This window comes from Orbicella franksi, chromosome 5 (assembly GCF_964199315.1).
Source record: "Orbicella franksi chromosome 5, jaOrbFran1.1, whole genome shotgun sequence".
In the NCBI taxonomy this organism is placed as follows: Eukaryota; Metazoa; Cnidaria; class Anthozoa; order Scleractinia; family Merulinidae; genus Orbicella; species Orbicella franksi.
Window position 1 is genome coordinate 16,055,227 of NC_138149.1, and position 16,702 is coordinate 16,071,928.

The 16,702-nt window shown below is 37.4% G+C and overlaps 2 protein-coding genes across 4 annotated transcripts in view; one reads left to right on the forward strand and one right to left on the reverse strand.

Annotated features, from left to right (window-relative positions):
* Positions 1–16,702, forward strand: part of LOC145486364 (oxidoreductase NAD-binding domain-containing protein 1-like) — a 140,464-nt gene that overhangs the window by 62,663 nt on the left and 61,099 nt on the right. The window lies entirely within an intron of this gene.
* LOC145486397 (neuronal cell adhesion molecule-like) lies at positions 1,006–6,719 on the reverse strand. Its single transcript, XM_081465044.1, has 5 exons — positions 6,242–6,719; positions 4,063–4,107; positions 2,530–2,844; positions 1,881–2,216; positions 1,006–1,103 (listed from the first exon to the last, which is right to left on the reverse strand). The coding sequence occupies exons 1-5, from the start codon at positions 6,318–6,320 to the stop codon at positions 1,084–1,086; spliced, it is 795 nt and encodes a 264-aa protein (XP_081321170.1). The 5' UTR covers positions 6,321–6,719; the 3' UTR covers positions 1,006–1,083.

A 16,702-nucleotide genomic window follows, 5' to 3' on the forward strand; every position in this document is an offset into this window, starting at 1 on the left:
AAGAGAAAACACTTATAAATAAAATTTCTAAACTTCTGTCATTTTGTGAGTTCAGGGCAAGTTGTGCGATCACTAATAGCCATAAGGCGTGTAATATCTTAAGTCATATAAAACCAAATTTAAGTCCAAATCTTTGGTTTACATTGCTTAGTCCGGAAGGGATGTTTTGGTTTGGCTCGGTTGTTAAACGTTACCACGCATCGATTTCATCGTGTTGAGCAAGCCCCCTTAAGCTGGATTATATAATAGTTACCCAGTTTTCGCCGAACTTGAGGCATTTTTCCGCAAGATTTAGGAGGATTCAAAGCTGAAATCGCATTTATTTAAACGGCGCGCGCTGGCGCTTTCCACAAATTTCAACTTGATTTTGACTTTTGCAACGCGAATTTTCATTGGCTCATCTGTTGTCAGGTGCGCGTTTTGATTGGCTTGTAGAAAAGATGATTGTCCAGAGCGTGTATTGAGAAAATTTATTTGGATCAATAAGTAAATAAACACAATTTCTCTTCATTTGTCAAATTGTTTTTGAGAAATATTTTGTGAAAGTAATAGAGAACTTTTTTCCGTGTTTACATAGCCGCATCTAAACACTCGGGGGTTTGGGAGAATTCTCGAAAGTTATGCAAACCCTCGACTGTGTGCCCTCGTGTTTGGATGAAGCTGTATAAACACGTAAAAAGTCCTCTTTTGCTTAATTATGAATAAGAACTAAAACATTTTAAAGCTTCACGTTGCACACTATTGCTGATTGATTTTATAGATTCCATCTACAGGGTCCTTTTCAAGTGTGGGGAAAAGCTCAAAAGCCGATTAACCTAATTCCATGATTCATATTGTTAACCAAGGTTCTTACTTCTGTTGTTTCAAAGCTTATTTCACTGATAATTCTAAATTACGGTTTGACTTTGTCTAAACTTTAAAAATGCCATGACGAAAAAACAAAAACAAAAAAGAAAACGATAAAACTCCACACAGATTACTTGATAATATTGTAACTTTAGTCCACTATATTAGCTAATCCACGCTGCTTCCAGAACGCATCCTGGCCCTGGTCATCATCTTCAATGCATAATCCAAGATACTTTAAAACCTGCCTATAACTCCTGTCGACAAAATGCGAACCAAATTTCAATAACAGATTATGAACACAAGGTAGTTGTGGTAACGGACCCGTTCTTGTATTACTGACACCAGGAACATACGTTATAATAGTTTAGAATAATTAAAAGCTTGACGAGGGCGCAGTTACTAGTCGTTCAAAACTTTCTTTAAATCCTCTTCACAGAAACTTTGAAAACGCAAAGAAGCGGCCGCCATTTTGTTAATTACCGCACTTTGCTAGGCTACTCACTATCTACATCAGAATAGGTAGTGAGCAGGGTTGGCAATAAGAAAATAGCATCCGTAATAGAACGCTAGAAAATTTGACCAGCTTGAATGATCTCTAGGCTGGAGATGAACTGTATTAAATGGATAAATGATTGCTTCGGAAAATCTTTAATATTCAGTGCCCTACAGTGATCTTTGTGCAACATTTCCAAAGGATTTTCCATTCTCTATTACCACTTGAAGTAAGAACCAACCTTTTTTAGAAGAATTAAGCAGGATTTTTTTCCTTTCAGTTTCCTTTATTTTACTCATGTGTACTTACGAAGTCCCAGCTAGTGAACTGAGTCTTCCATCGTGACGCGTGTTTTGGCGAGCTCACTTGTCACTATTTTCTGCACTATTAACATCTCAGGTGTACTTTGGTAACTTCATTTTAACTCGATCTAAAACTGTCAGATTTTCATACTGTTTGGACTCAAATTAACAGACCCAATTGTGAGCTTATTGCGGCAGTGATTTAACGGTAAAACAGGAATTGAGAAAACTCCTACCTGTCTGCAGGTCATCGACTACTTTCAAATCAATGGCAGCTTTTGTGGTGTTTTCGTACTCGCAGAGCCAGCGGCAACTGTATGTTCCCTCGTCACTTTCCGTAACGTCAAAAATGGAGAGGATGAATTCTTTCTGGCATTTGGTGTGCGTGTCTTTTAGTTCCACTTTATACTTTTTACCGCTTTCGGGCAGGGGTTCTGGTTCGTCGTTTAACTTCCAAAGCAGTTCTTCTGGACAATAGTCATCATAGTCAATCCAGCATGACAAGCTGACGTTAGAAGATTTGTGCGCACGAATCTCCGATGAGTGATTGGTTGGGCCTTTTGCTAATGGACCTGTGTTAAAAAAGCGTGAAAAGAAAGTTTTTGATGATTTCTAGATCACTTATCTAAAACATAACAACGACTCCCGAAGAATAGTTTTCTATCGTTTGCATTAATAGCATTACCTCCTCCACTCAAGATCAATGCTCAATTCGCGCTAATTCAAATCACGGCATTTTTTCCAGCATGAAAAGTGGTACAGCCCCATAGCTAAAAAACCCAGTTAGGGTTTATCTAAGGGACCCATTCAGGGGATAATAGCAAGGATATTAATAGCAAGAGGCATATATAGTTAACTTTGCAAGGAATAAATAGTTTTACTTACATTCATATATCATCTGTATCTCAAAGGACGCGCTGCTCGGAATACTGTTTCTTGCACTGCACTTGTAAAATCCTTCCTGCTCCTCACGTCCCGGCGGAAGATGAAGTGTGCTCCGGAGAGTTTTTTCGCCGTTCTTCTCTTTCTCGTCCTCTGAGTGATAAATACCTTCTGTTTCGTTTGTGATTAGTTCTCCATCCTTGTACCAATGGACCTCGTGTGGGAGTGGCATTCCCGAGAAAAAGCATTGCAAATCCCTTGGTTTGCCTTCAATTATATCATTCGGTGAACTCGTGACCCAGGCTATTTTCAGTGCACCTAAGTGATAGAATATGGATGCATCTTGGAGTAAAAACCGTTAACTGAATATGAAAGAGATAAATGAAGTAGAATACTTGTATCGTAAGTCGCGATCTCTTCATCTTTTCAGTGTCTGCACCAGCTGTAACAATTGATCGCTCATGTAATTTAGTAAGTGCACTTAATTTTCCTTCATTATGGCAATTCCTCAGCTACAATATTGAAGAAATGATGCGAAAAATTTATTTAATTTGACACATGTCTTTTCGTCCATATTTCAAAAAGTGAAGTCAATTCATATTGTCTATCGCAAGTATACTCCGAGGAAAAATTAACGTTTCTGTGCGACGTATTCAGTTTAAAAGCAACAAGATTCTCCCGAATGCCTCATTTTATTTTTTATTCGTTTGTTCATTTTTGATTAAAGAAGATATGAAAAACATTTTAAAAGAAAAATAAACGCTATAGTATTTCGTTTCGGCGTCATCCTTTCCCCATTATCAAATGCAGATTTAAGAGGGAAGCTGGAATAACTGATTTATGAGATGTTGCTAATCAAAGAATAAAAGACCAAACGTAAACACAAGCAGACCCTATTCGGGCAAAAGTGTTTAATTAGCCGACATTGTTCTTGACATTTTTCTTGATCCTTAACACCTAAGCTAGTATATTTCTGAACTGAACGACTTAAATCTGCATTTGATAATGGCGAGAAGATGACGCTGAAATGTCATGTTATAGCGTTTATTCTTCTTTTATATTCATTTTTGTAAGTTAAAGGAAATTCCAGTGGAATTTTGTTGCGCGGGCTAATCAACAGAAATAAGGTTTCCTTCCAATACTGCATGTAACATTAATGAAAACTGGGTTCAAAATTTGTTATTGCAAGCTACAGACTCAGGAAATAGTTTCTCAAGTTGATTTTAACGTTGCATTACTAATGGCTTCGTTTTACTCAAACTGTTGCTGATTGCAATGTGCCACCTATTTGGGCTTCGTTTTTGCCACAGGACATAAGGAGACTTCAATATGCTTATCAACATGCGTCTTGGGATTGAATAGAGGTAACTATGGACACGTAATATAAACAATTTGAAAAAATCAGTCTTGGTATTCCGTCAAGCTTTGCTCGAAGACAGGTTTGGAAGATTATGTGAGACTTATGTTACTATCATGACAGATATAAGTGGCATCAGGCTTCAATATAAGTAGCATCAGGCTTCCAGAGATTCTTACCTGTTTGTTGTTCACGACTTTCCCTCACAGTCGATGTTGGGGCACCTGTTCGGTGAGAAAAGTCACGATGGGTAAGGTATGGCCGTATATGTTAAAAACGTTTTGAAATGTTCCTCTGGTTATTCCTAATTAGAACAAAGTAACTCCGTTGTTGAGAAGAAAAACTCTGTTACGATTACAATAAAAAATCGAAACAAAAAAACTTAGCAAAAACAAAACGGTAGCAACCATTAATTTTCGTGAAGTCAAGTTCATGCTAACAAAAAGAATATTATACTTATATTTGAGATCTTATAGCCTTTTCGATAAAATAATTAAAAGACGAACCCATTCCAGCTGAACACAATGAAACCGTTAGTACTTCGTCACTCGATGAATGGAATAACGTGCGCATTAATGTTTAATGTTCATTAATGTTGCTGTTTTTATTCCTCGCCGTTTTCTTTACTCTCAACTCAAACTAGTCAACACTAGGTAGAAACCAAAGACACTTCATTAGCATGGATACACTCCCTTATATGAGCTAATAGGCTAATTAATATAAGCCAGATAAGTACGTGCAGGACTTAGGCTATTACAAGTTGTGGCGTGCCGTTTTTCTCTGAAATAAGGTATTCATTATGAGAGTCTCATGTAGGGTATGTTTTGCACTCTGACCTTGAATTTGGAAAGTTATTTAGAAGGCAATTTTGTTGCCTGTCTCAAACTACGTAGATGGAAGACACTACTGATTAGCTAAGGTCATGTATTGTAGACGTGTACACTGTACAAATTTTAAATGTAAGAAGTAGGTTACCGCATTTTAAACCAAAGCTGATAGGGGATAGGTTTCCTCGGTTTTAGGAAGAGAATTCGATAATTTGATCATTATTGGCCATACCAGTGAATAAAATATCACGAGAAACTGCAACCGATCTAAAAAGTCAACATATGTTTGTCCCCATTTAGGAATGACGTGTTGCTAATTTTATCCTACATGGGGACTGCATTTCACGAAAAGGAATAGCACAATTCTTACCTATAAATGGCTTCTGGCATCGATCATTAATTTACGTAAAAACTGAATCAAACGAGAACAGTCGACAAGGTCAATATCCTTAACTTAGCTCTTTAGTGAAGGCTACAGTAAAATCCAAGTTGACAGGGTTAAAAAATTGCATGTCGTAGTCCCTTGTATTCTCACAAATGATCGATGTCACGGCGATGATAGCTACTATAAGACTGATAATTTGGTTTAGCCCTATTTAAAGCCCTCACAAATCAGCTAATATAAATTTCGCAATAGTTTATGTTGACAAAAACAGATGTGTCATATCTCAACTGATGTGATAACGATACTAATAATAAAGCCGAACACATCCATAACTTTTCATTTTTCCTAACCTCCCACAAATAATCGAAATTTTTTGGATTGGTATTCAGTCGTTATTCATGTGTGCATGTAGGCGTATTGATTATTCATGGTAAAAAATTGAAATATTCCATACTCCTTTACAGTTCTAGACAAGACTTGATTTTCATAATTCCTCTCAATAAACACTCCTTAAATTCAAGGTTATCACCTTAAATACTTCGAATATTAGGCACGTAATGCCATAGAGTTTTTAAGAAGTCAAAAAAAAAAATTATTGTGTCACAAGCAGGGCGATCTTTAAGTGCAGCGATCATAGCCTGCACATAAAGCCTCCGAAATATTTTCAAACGACCAAAAATGCCTTCATCCCAAAGATATTTTACTTGATTCTTAAATCAACAAGAATGTGGGATAGATCATTCAAGTGTCCACGACTCCTTGATCTTAATAGAGTTTATAACTAAATCGATCCTGGAGGATTGAATCGAGACTGAAAATAGCTGCGTACAATAATAGGTGGTGAACGGTGCGGGAATGCGAGAGCGTTGTTTTCTTGCGAGCCCAAGCCATTTTGACACCAAAACTTCAAAGTCAGTTAAATGCGAGCTCGTGACGTTCAGGTTCTTAGACGATCAAACGTCATAAATAAATCGGTAGTTCGAGACAGCTTTGTGAGAAAATATCGAGACTCGAGACGCACATAGCCGCTAAAAATCGAGACTGCGAACTCGTGAAATTCGACGAAAATTTTGGGGAGACCTATGGGTTTTAAAGGGCCATTTACCATTCCTAATAATGACAGAATAACTCAATTTTAAGACATACCTTGGATCATGATAAGTGACAAAGAAAACAAAACGTATTTCACCAAACAAAGTTGGTGTTGATTCTTTAAACCGTCCATCCCAGTCTAGCCGCAAATTGCAAACTCTCTCAGCTTGGTCGATCTCGCTTAGCTTTTATAATATCCTCTTCATATTGTTTACGCCCTCAATTTGTAGGCGTTTATTATTCTACTAACAATTGGCCCATTCAGCCTACAGGAAGTGCTTCGGGAAAGTGCTCATGATTCTATCAGTATGCATGCAGCTTTGCTGCATAGCAGAATGACTAGGAACCCTACTATATTTGTCCTATGTAAAAGTATGTTGCAATTTTGATAGCATAACTGCAGGGGAATGTAGGGTAGCTTGGGGGTCTCAATGGTGGACTGACAACAGCTCTTTTTCGCATTTATAATGTTCTCTCATTACTTGTCTTGTTACCAAATGGAACAAATTTTGGCGGAAGCTTAATTTTGCCAATTTTAATTTTTGTGTGTGTTATGTAGGATGCAACTTGTACGATTCGGAACGATAAGGAAATAATTTCTGCGATTTCTAACACTGACGTGACATGTTCGACTTCTTCGGGATAAATATTATTTTGCAGCCAAAAAAAAAGGAAAAGAGGTAAACCACAAAAGTTTGAATAACCCTATTTCATCCGTATTTATCTGGCTGACTGATGTATTGATAAATATTCTGCTAGAAAGTTCCTCATTCCACGCAAAGGGCTAAAAATAACTTATTTTTCTTGAAATTCCGCCTGCACTGATTTTCGGTAAGACGCAAAATGAGATATGAGCCGGATAATATCAAAAGGAAACACGCTTCGTTGTGGGCTAACAAACATCAAAGTGAGCCTACACAATGGTCTCATTGACAACATAGCGCAGCAACCGCGTTCTCCGTCTTTGTCCAGGGGGGATACTCCCTTATATGGGTATATAGATACGTGCGGTGCCACACGGGATGTTTTTTGAGACGTTTTGGTCTGAAATAGGGTATAGTTTGCGTACTCCGGTCTATGTTTTTAAATCAGGTCACTTCTTCATCATTATAATTAAGACCATCAACATGGCAAAACCCAGTCTCAGATTATGTTTGTTTACGTTCACCGTGTACGTGCTGGAACGGCTCTTCACTCGCTACAGTCACGCGCTTGACACACTCTCCCGCGCTCTCAGGTCTTAAACAGGGCATCAAAGTTTTGGTCTGAAATAGACTCGAAAAAAATCGTTTTTTGGTCTAAAATAGGTTTAGGGATTCAAGAAGGTCGATGTACACCCATCGTCCTGGAAGTACCTTCTGGAGTTTGTACTCAGTATTGCTTAATTAACTACTATTCACGTCCGTGCATCATCAGCAACTCTGTGGTTTGTTCTGAAGTTTGTTTTAAACAGCGGCTTAAAGCGGTAACGTCAAGATAATGACTCATTATACTAGTCACTTTCATGTTGACTCAATTTACAATCGCTTTGAATTTTCAGTTCAGTTCACCAAAGTCTGTTCGAATTGAAAAATTTGTTTCTTTAAATTGTCGCTCAATCGAGAGAAAAACCAAATGGCTAAATTAGTTGCCGCTTAGAGCAATAGCTCTAAGGCGAATATATTTGACTGGAATCCTCTTTCACTTTGTTTCCTTCGCGATTAGTACAAAAAAAGGGTATTTAAAAGAAATCCGCCCCTTTGAGAAAAGAGAAGAGGAGGCTTTTCGCTATTTGTAGACAGAAAGAAAACTAAATACGACGAATACGAAATAAAGCTTGATTGAATGAGTCCTCCATGAAAATAAATTTCATTTACATCTAACAGTACAGCCCGGTTATCTCAAGCAATGATAAGCTGATAATAACATTTTAATCAGTTTACCTTAAATTTTAATAGCCTGCTCTTGGTTTAGAGCAAGGGCGAGGAGACAAGACTAAAAAATACCTTTCACCTTTCAAGTTGCTTACCTGTTATCCAATTGTGTGGGTGCGTGCTTAGCACCCCAGCAGGTTTAAAGGTCTTAGCTAAGTTCCAAATCGCATTTCTGTTCATGAAGATCAGATCCGCTCGAGTAAGACCTCGAGTTACAAAACTCTAAATTGTACTGATCCGGCAAGCATCTTAGAGGCAAAAATGAAGACACAAGAAAATTAAAAAACTATTTAGAAGAGGTGTTTCATGCTTCGCAAGCAAGGAACTCTTTTAATACTAAACAAATATACCAGAACCTTTGCGGTAACGCCTTCATATTGCCATAACCACTAGCCACTTGTAAAAACCGGAAAACACCAACTACAGTCAAAATGAACCTCTTTGCAGAAAGCTCATTTCCGATTTCTTGACTACGCAGTGCTCCTTTTTCTGGAATTCTCTTGCACGCATCAATGTTTAGTTTTGACCAAGAGAAAAGATCCTGATGTTTTTTCATGCTTCCCTCCATTTAGTATATGGCCAAACTCAAAATATCAGTTCCTGCCAATCTTTCAAGATATTGGGGCAGATGAGTAAACTATTCACATAAAGCTAACTAATTTGTCTTGTGAAGGATATTGACGTATATTTTGAAGTATGTTCTTTCTTCTGTCATTCTGAGCACTTTGTCAATATTAGAGGTCGCAGTGGTTGCAGTGCGAGGCCAGAGTGAATCAGGAACACGGAATGTGTTCCTACGTTTAACACCTGAGCCAAACGTAAACATCCCTTCCGGACTGAAGAACGTGTACAGAGGTCAATGACACACGAATTTTTCAATTTTTTTTTAAATAACATTTATTCTGTAATTGGTAAAGACCTGAAGGAAGACCACAAGCTGCATGCAACTAATTTAAAACACCAGATTATAGCTCAGTCAAAAGAAATGTCGCGCACAGGTGGACTGTTTGTTCTAAGAATTGCTGATCATCAGGAACATGAAATCGAAACTTACCATGCATTCAGATTCTGTTCGCGCCAAACTTTTTACGTCACAGGACGAACTAACAAAGTTGACCCTGAGGACTTGACCAGAAGAACTCTTACAACGGTATGATTTAGAGAATGGCGAATCTTGTTAACCCACTGTTTCCGGTTACCAGCTGTTTCCTAAGCTGAACTTAGAAAACCAGACAAGCACAGCTTGAGGCTGAAGTAAACTATTCATTCCAGTCTGGACCAGTAATCTCTCAGTTCATACTCAAACCAAAATGGTTTTAGAAATCTCTCAAGGTGGAACATTTGACAGACCAAAGCGGAATCGGCACAATATCACCGCCCCCAAACCACTACAACGGACTGACGCCGGATGGCATTTTGAGGGGGTTGTATTTGAACTCTAATACTACACCAAACTTTTGATTGCTTATCAGGACACTTTGAAAGGAAAAATGGACGTCTAAATGAAATTTTAATACTAAGAGGTTTAACATACACAACTTACGAAGGAATGAGTAAACAGATTAACATGTATATACGAATGCTGTGCTGTCTTATTAGCAGGCACGTGCCGTATTACTGTGTACAGTATGTTAGGATTCCAGTGAATTTCTAATGTGATTATTACCTATGTCAACAACGGGAGATCTAGAATGATCAAAGTTAATCCACGCGTGGGATGCAAAGTTCGAGCAATTTTTGCATTTCTCTTCTGTTATTATTTTCGAGTCTTGAAAGAGAGGCCAGTTTCGCAATTCAGAGATTGAGTGCGCGGGCAAAGCAGATGATTTTGTACATTACTCCTTGGATGGGAACAAAAATTCAAGAAAATAATTCTTCTTGCAGTATCCTAAACTCGCCAGTGATTTGAATATTATGCTATAATCATTAAATCATTGAGTCAGCCGGTGGGTAGGCAGACAGCCCACGTAGAACATACCAAGTGTCTGTGCGTTGCTCAATTTTCTCCAAGAAAGTTGGATTAAATGAATCATTCGGTGAGACGTTCCGAATAGTCAGCTGAGTAGTAACTAGTTGTACATCGGTCCACTTAAGTTCTCTTCTGTTTCCTCGATTTTTCGATCTTTAGACATTTCATATTGGTGTAGTTCGGTGGCTGATTCGCCTTATCCACTTGACCTTTTACAAAAGGCGTACAATAGTGTACAAAAGACTAGGGCGGGAGAGAAAGAAAAATGTTACTAACTCGATATTGAGACTACCTTGTCTCCTGGTAATGGATACACATAGGATTTAAACTTTGGGTTTTTCTTGAACCGTTGACAATATCTCAGAAATAAGGTAATAAGACCTAAGGTTTCCAAGAAATGAACAGAAAAGCTATAATGTAATGAATCCGAGAAGACTTTAAAAGCTGCATCAGAACGATCAACCAGATAAAGAACTTATAGTGCAGGCTAAAATTAACTTAGACTACTGTAACACCACTCCAGATAGCCTTAAACAGTGTTTCAAAGCATTTGAAAAGAAAACCGATGTTGGTTGTCCCTGAATAGTAACGATAAACAGGCAATGGATGACGTTGGGTTATCAAGTCTAGCTCTAATGAAATAAGATGATTTATCGACTTGCCATTAAGTACTTTATTTTCAACTTTCAAAAATTATTACCACGCAAAGTAGTAATTAATTCTCCAATTTGATTTCAATCATCAATGCAACCATCCACGTCTATGATAAATAACACCAAGAAAATATTTTTGAAAGGAAAACTAGAAACCTAATCTGACGATCGTGTCGTCAATCATGGGTTCTCCAGTGAGACTGATAGCGGAAGCTCATTCTGCGTGTGTCCGAGTGGTTAAAGACCAGCTTGCTTCCTTGCTTCCATGTCGATAATATTCAAAACTCGTAGCTTTCATTAAGAAGCTAAGAAGTGGGAAGCATATAATAGCATTATTCAAAGAATAAGAAACATTTCCGTGTTTTTATCGAGTTTTAGCAACACGAATGAAAGCTTTGGAGAACGAAAGAAAAAATCACTCACTCGCTATTACCTTTTGCAGCACCATTACGTTGGATCGCGTTATCGAGTATTAGTATAAATCTACTAGCGTTCTATCACGAATGCCGCTCTCTGATTGGTTACGCCTCTCACTATCAATTCTGTGATAGATAGTGAGTAACGTAGCAGTGTGCCTTTGTTAACAATCACGCGATATAAATCTCGAGCTCATAACCTAATTGTTTAATAGATATGCCCACTTTATCGCGCACTTTTTTATAGGGTGTCTTCTAAAATGCTTTACTGGTGAAATATGAAGAATCTTAAGGACTTCGAACCAACCATTTCTTACTGAGAATTTAAAAACGTCATGACATTTTCTTAGGTTGTGGATGCGAGCGTTGAAATTCTGTCCAAAGAGAGCTAGCTGGCTTACTTCGGTCTTATTAAGGCATTCTGGGGCAATTTTCTTTCAAAAGGATTTATCTAAATTATGTTAATTTATATGAATATAACTTCATTCTTGGCAAAATATTGTTTTGCAGAAAAAGGAGCATTTTGTTCGTCTCACTTTCTTTCCAACAGCAGTCAACTGAAGGTATTGGAACGGAAAATGTTCGCTAATTCACAAAATGATTTCAGTGGGTTTGTCATGATGGTATCCTACGCAAGCTATAATAATTTACCGAATACGTGCAGTGTAGGTATGTGATAATGATTACGTGCTGTTTCATTAAAATATCTTGCGCAACTTTTTTTAATTTAGGGAAACACTTTTGTTTTGACCAATAGGATATTGATTACCTTTCAAGTACTGAATGGATATCACTAGAAACGTGCTTCAGATGATCTTTGTAAGAAGAATTAGAGAGAACTTGCTGGGTTTGAATTACTTGTGGCGCCAAAATGCTTTCCGTGTCTCTCAATTTCTGTTCCATTCGGGTGCGAGCAAAAAAAGACGACAACAAGGGCCTGCTGCTTTGATAGAGTAAAAAATCATACTGATAAGCTTAAGAGTTAACCTTCAGATCAAGCATTCTTATCATAGGTTTAAATTTTGCAATAAAATCTTGAAAGCATCAGAAACAGAAAGAGCTGCATGCGATGATTTATGTTTTCACATGTTCCTACATGTATCATTATCATTTAGATATAGATCATCAGCTTTCAGGTTTATATGCGAAAAATGAAACTTTTTGTTCACAACAGCTTTTCATTCAAAAAGCTTGTAAAATTTTGCATTTTGGTTCCATGCTAAATGTCAATCAGGTCAGAGTGTTATGTTCTTTACTGACTATTATTTGACTAGTACTTGAGACGACGAGGACGTCTGTAACTTTGGTAACTGATAAACAGCTGTTTTGAGAAAGGTTGGGTTACAAGAGCGTAAAAGCGTGGAATGAGACAAATTTGAAAGCTATCGGTGGGTAATGGTGGTTCGCGGTTACTTGATTGAAGCTATAAGGGGGGTTTTAGCGTAATAGAAAAAAAAAAAAGAACAGAAACATTTGTATCATGGTTCCCCTTCCGTCTTGTTGAAACACCGTGAACCTCAATCAATCCACGCCAAACTATTTCATACTACCCAACAGCATCAATTAGCATTGTCGCGAATGCTATAATTCTCTCGTTAGTACTTTTTTACTCGCTGTAGTTTTCGAGTTTCGGTCTTTCAAACAGAAGACATAAGTTTCCTGTTAAACTCATAGAGGATATTACATGGCCACGCGGAGATAAGAAATTTCTCTTCTTGTGTGCGTGAACGAGTGAAATATTTTTCAACACGATGAGAGAACTTTCGTGTCTCCCAGTGGCCATGTAATGCTATTTGTTATATAAGCCGCAATGAAATTAGAAATCATTTCACTTACCATGTTTTCGCGCGAAATCTCACCTGGTATTTCATTGGTTTTTCATCATAAAAATGTTTTACTCGCCTTAAGGCCTGTTCATGTCATTTTTTTCCCCAACAATTTTATATCGATGCGTGACTAAAAACCCAATACTTTCCTCAATGCATTTAAGAAAATTAGGTATAAATTGTTGATTATGGTTTTGCTACTTAAAAACAGTAAAATATTGAAAATAATAATAAACAAACATGCAAAGAATCATAAGAATCTACCCCAGATCACACTAGAGGAAATAATCAAACCTACGACGGAGTTTAGGTATTCATAAGCGGGATGGAGATCCATCTTTTTCAGGATGATCCGAAAGAAATCAGTTGTTTGCTTTATATCATTTAGTTACACTGAAGGCTCGACTGATCAGTTGTATAGAAAGAGATGATAGAATATGAGAAGCTAGCTGCGATACGATAAAGGTGTTACACACTACGTGACACAAGGTACTCGGAAACATTTCCCAGTTCCCCCTACGGGAGTAAAACCATGGATAGTAAAGAGACTGGATTGGAAACTAGCTCGCGTCAGCAGTTCCAACAAGGTGGAAATTCGTGACGTCGCTGTCGCAAGCGACACTTCAATTTTTGCAGCAACTTTGTTTACACTGCACAGTGAGTGACCAAGCTATGGATATTAAACATTTTTTGAGGAGCGGATGAAGACGATTTGGCAAAACTTTTAGAAGACGACAATTCTCTTTTATTGAAGCCAACCTGACCTTTTTCGTCAACGCTTCCTTCGGAAGACAGCAATTTAAGCTTACTTTTAACTCTTCGTTGATCTGCTTTACTTTCGGGTGAGGAAGTGGTTGTACCTAAAGAGTTACTGGGAGGAAAGAAAATTAGAAGTAAGAAAATACAGCTCGGCGCAAAGTTCTCCTGAATTACACGGAAAGGACAGCATGAGAAAAGCTCTGATCTCCTCCAGCACCATTAACATCGATGGGTAATATATCAGCGCAATTAATATTATTAACATCAATAAGTAAGCGATAAGTTTTTCCTGCAAAAAAAAAAAAAAAAAAATTCGCTACAAGTTACCAGCTTTTTAATTTAATGTTTTACCAGAAAGAGATCTTTCACACCTAAAAAACAACTTCAATCTTATCGACAAAGATAATGGTGTCTATGCTGTCCCGAGGTTCTATGCGGACCCCTGAAGAAACAATATTACAGAGCTTAGTCTAGCAGTGTATAAATTTACATTTCTGTTATGGATTTAATCAACGCGAAGAAAGTTTCTATCAATTTCTTCTTGTGGGTAAAAAAGCAAGGCGCAATGTCCTATACAATTTTTATTTGCAGTGTGTTGCATCGTACAGTAAGAATGCACTTGGGAGTTCAAAAAGCCAAATTAACAGCAGAGCTGTTGTTTCTCATATTTCCTGAAGAAACACTTGCATCCCACTTTAAGCCAAAAAATTTAAGATTTGAGTTTTTATTGTGTAATCCTCCATTAACACATTTGTATAATTATCAAACACAATATATCACTTTCGTTGAATGTTTCTTAAAAATTCATAAAAATTAAGATACCAGTGTCCAGTTTATCTGGGTGTCTGTTTTAAGCAGGCTCTTAGAAAACACATTAGGGAATCTGATTTTTAGGTACAAAGACATATGTTTATCTTGTCATATCAAATAGTTTTGAATGTACTGACCAAACACCACAAACAAGTGGAGAACACAAGGTTTCCATGACGACACATTTTATTGAACACCCTTAATTCACCTTAATTCACATACGAGCAGTTACATGCAGTTATCAATAAAATAGACTATCACTTTTGTACCTACAATATACAACAATGTAAGAGTGACAATGCCTTAAGTGAACAAAAGACTAATCAGTTAATGGTCATGAGCGTCTTTTCTGGAACATTGTTGACTCTGGTAATGTGCATAACATGTGGAAAAGTTCAAAGTGCTTGATTAAATTCCAACTGTTTTAAAAAGCATTACTTTCTGACAAAACTGAGAACACTTGAGTGTAATATAATTGTAAAGGAAAGACTGGTGTGGAAACTGGTATTCAATGGGTAGGCGACATGAAGGTAAAACTGGTAAGCTTTGGGTGTGACAGTTGCCTGTAGGTTGACTGTTTATTTACTTACAATGAGAGTATTTTCTTTTCCTTCCTACTTTCTACTTTTGTGGACACATTGGAGCCAAGGAGAATGTTAGCAACAAAGCAAAAAATTTGCACCATGATTTTAAAGCCCATTTCTAATTACTTTTTAATTACAGTGTCCCCAATTTATTAACTAGTTTTTATTATTGTTAAGGATAACTGTTATTATGATCATTACCATAATTATTCTAAAGAAAAGCTTCACAGGTTCTTTAGACGTAAACCCTTATCGAGTGCAACCTTCTCCAAAGTAATATTACCCGCACCATGCACGCAACTGACTTGCTTGACGCTCTTAATTTCTTCATTTTCAATCGAAATTTAAGGTTGTAAATTTACTTCTTACATTCTTGTAACTATGCATAAGCCACAATTTCATCTTTGTACAATCAATCTATCGTAGATTTGAACAGAAATAACTAAGGACTTTAGCATTTTATTAATTCTATATGTATTTGTAAATAGTTCTAAGCCACACTCAACAATCATGCACATGTAAATAATCTCATTAATTTCATACTCGTTTTATCAATTGTAAATAGTTTTATTAATTTTAATTTATTTATAGTGTCCCCATTTAGTGGTTATTCATTGCTGTTTTAGTTTGACACTTAAATAAAGGTATTCATTCATTCATTCATTCATTCATTCATTCATTCATTCAAGGGCATTTTCATTATATGAGTCCCAAAACAATTGTCAAACATAAGAAATATGGCGCTGATGAGCTCATTTTTTAGGACTAGATTTTCTCAGAAACAACTACAGTATAACTCCGTTAATCCGGTCACCAACGGGCCACAAAACTCTAGCCGTATTAACGGGGTGGCCGTATTAAAGGGGTTCTTGAAATAACAAAATGACTGAATGAAATTTTCTTCGGGCCACAATAAAGTGGCCGCAAAAACGAAGTGGCCTTACTCAGTTAACGGGGTGGTCTTAAGGCGGGGTTCCACTGTAAAAAATAATGCCAATCAACAGCAACAAGCGCTTACGTTGAAAGTTCAACTGTGGCTTTGCGGGGTCGTCATCGCCGTGAAACAGCCAAGAAAGAGAAAAAAATACGCCAAAACTCGTACTACCACTAGAACCGGTGAAAAAGAACAAAATGAAGGACAACAAACCCTATATTTTGGTTGTCTTGCGCCACATATTAGCCATCTTTTCGTTACAAATTTCCACTATGACGGGAAACATTAGACGCCATCTTGAAGCACGAAACAACCAATCGGCGATGACAAATCTACCCACCTGATATACGTTTCAATCCGGTCTTCCACTATCCATGGTAAAACTATGACCTATTGTACCAGGGCGTACTTTACGGTAAGAGCCGCCTGAGAGCTTGGCCATTAACTACAATCATGGACAAAAGTAGTTGAGACACTCCCCGAAAAAAACCTGTTGAACGCGTGTGTTTTTCAATCTTCAATATTCACATTTCGACCCCTCTCCCCTTTTCAATGTTGTAACCACGTGACAGTGTCCACGGAGCGTATTTCAACATCGACAAGGGGGAGAGGGGGGTTTGGCTATCGACGAAAAAGATGTGTATTCATTTA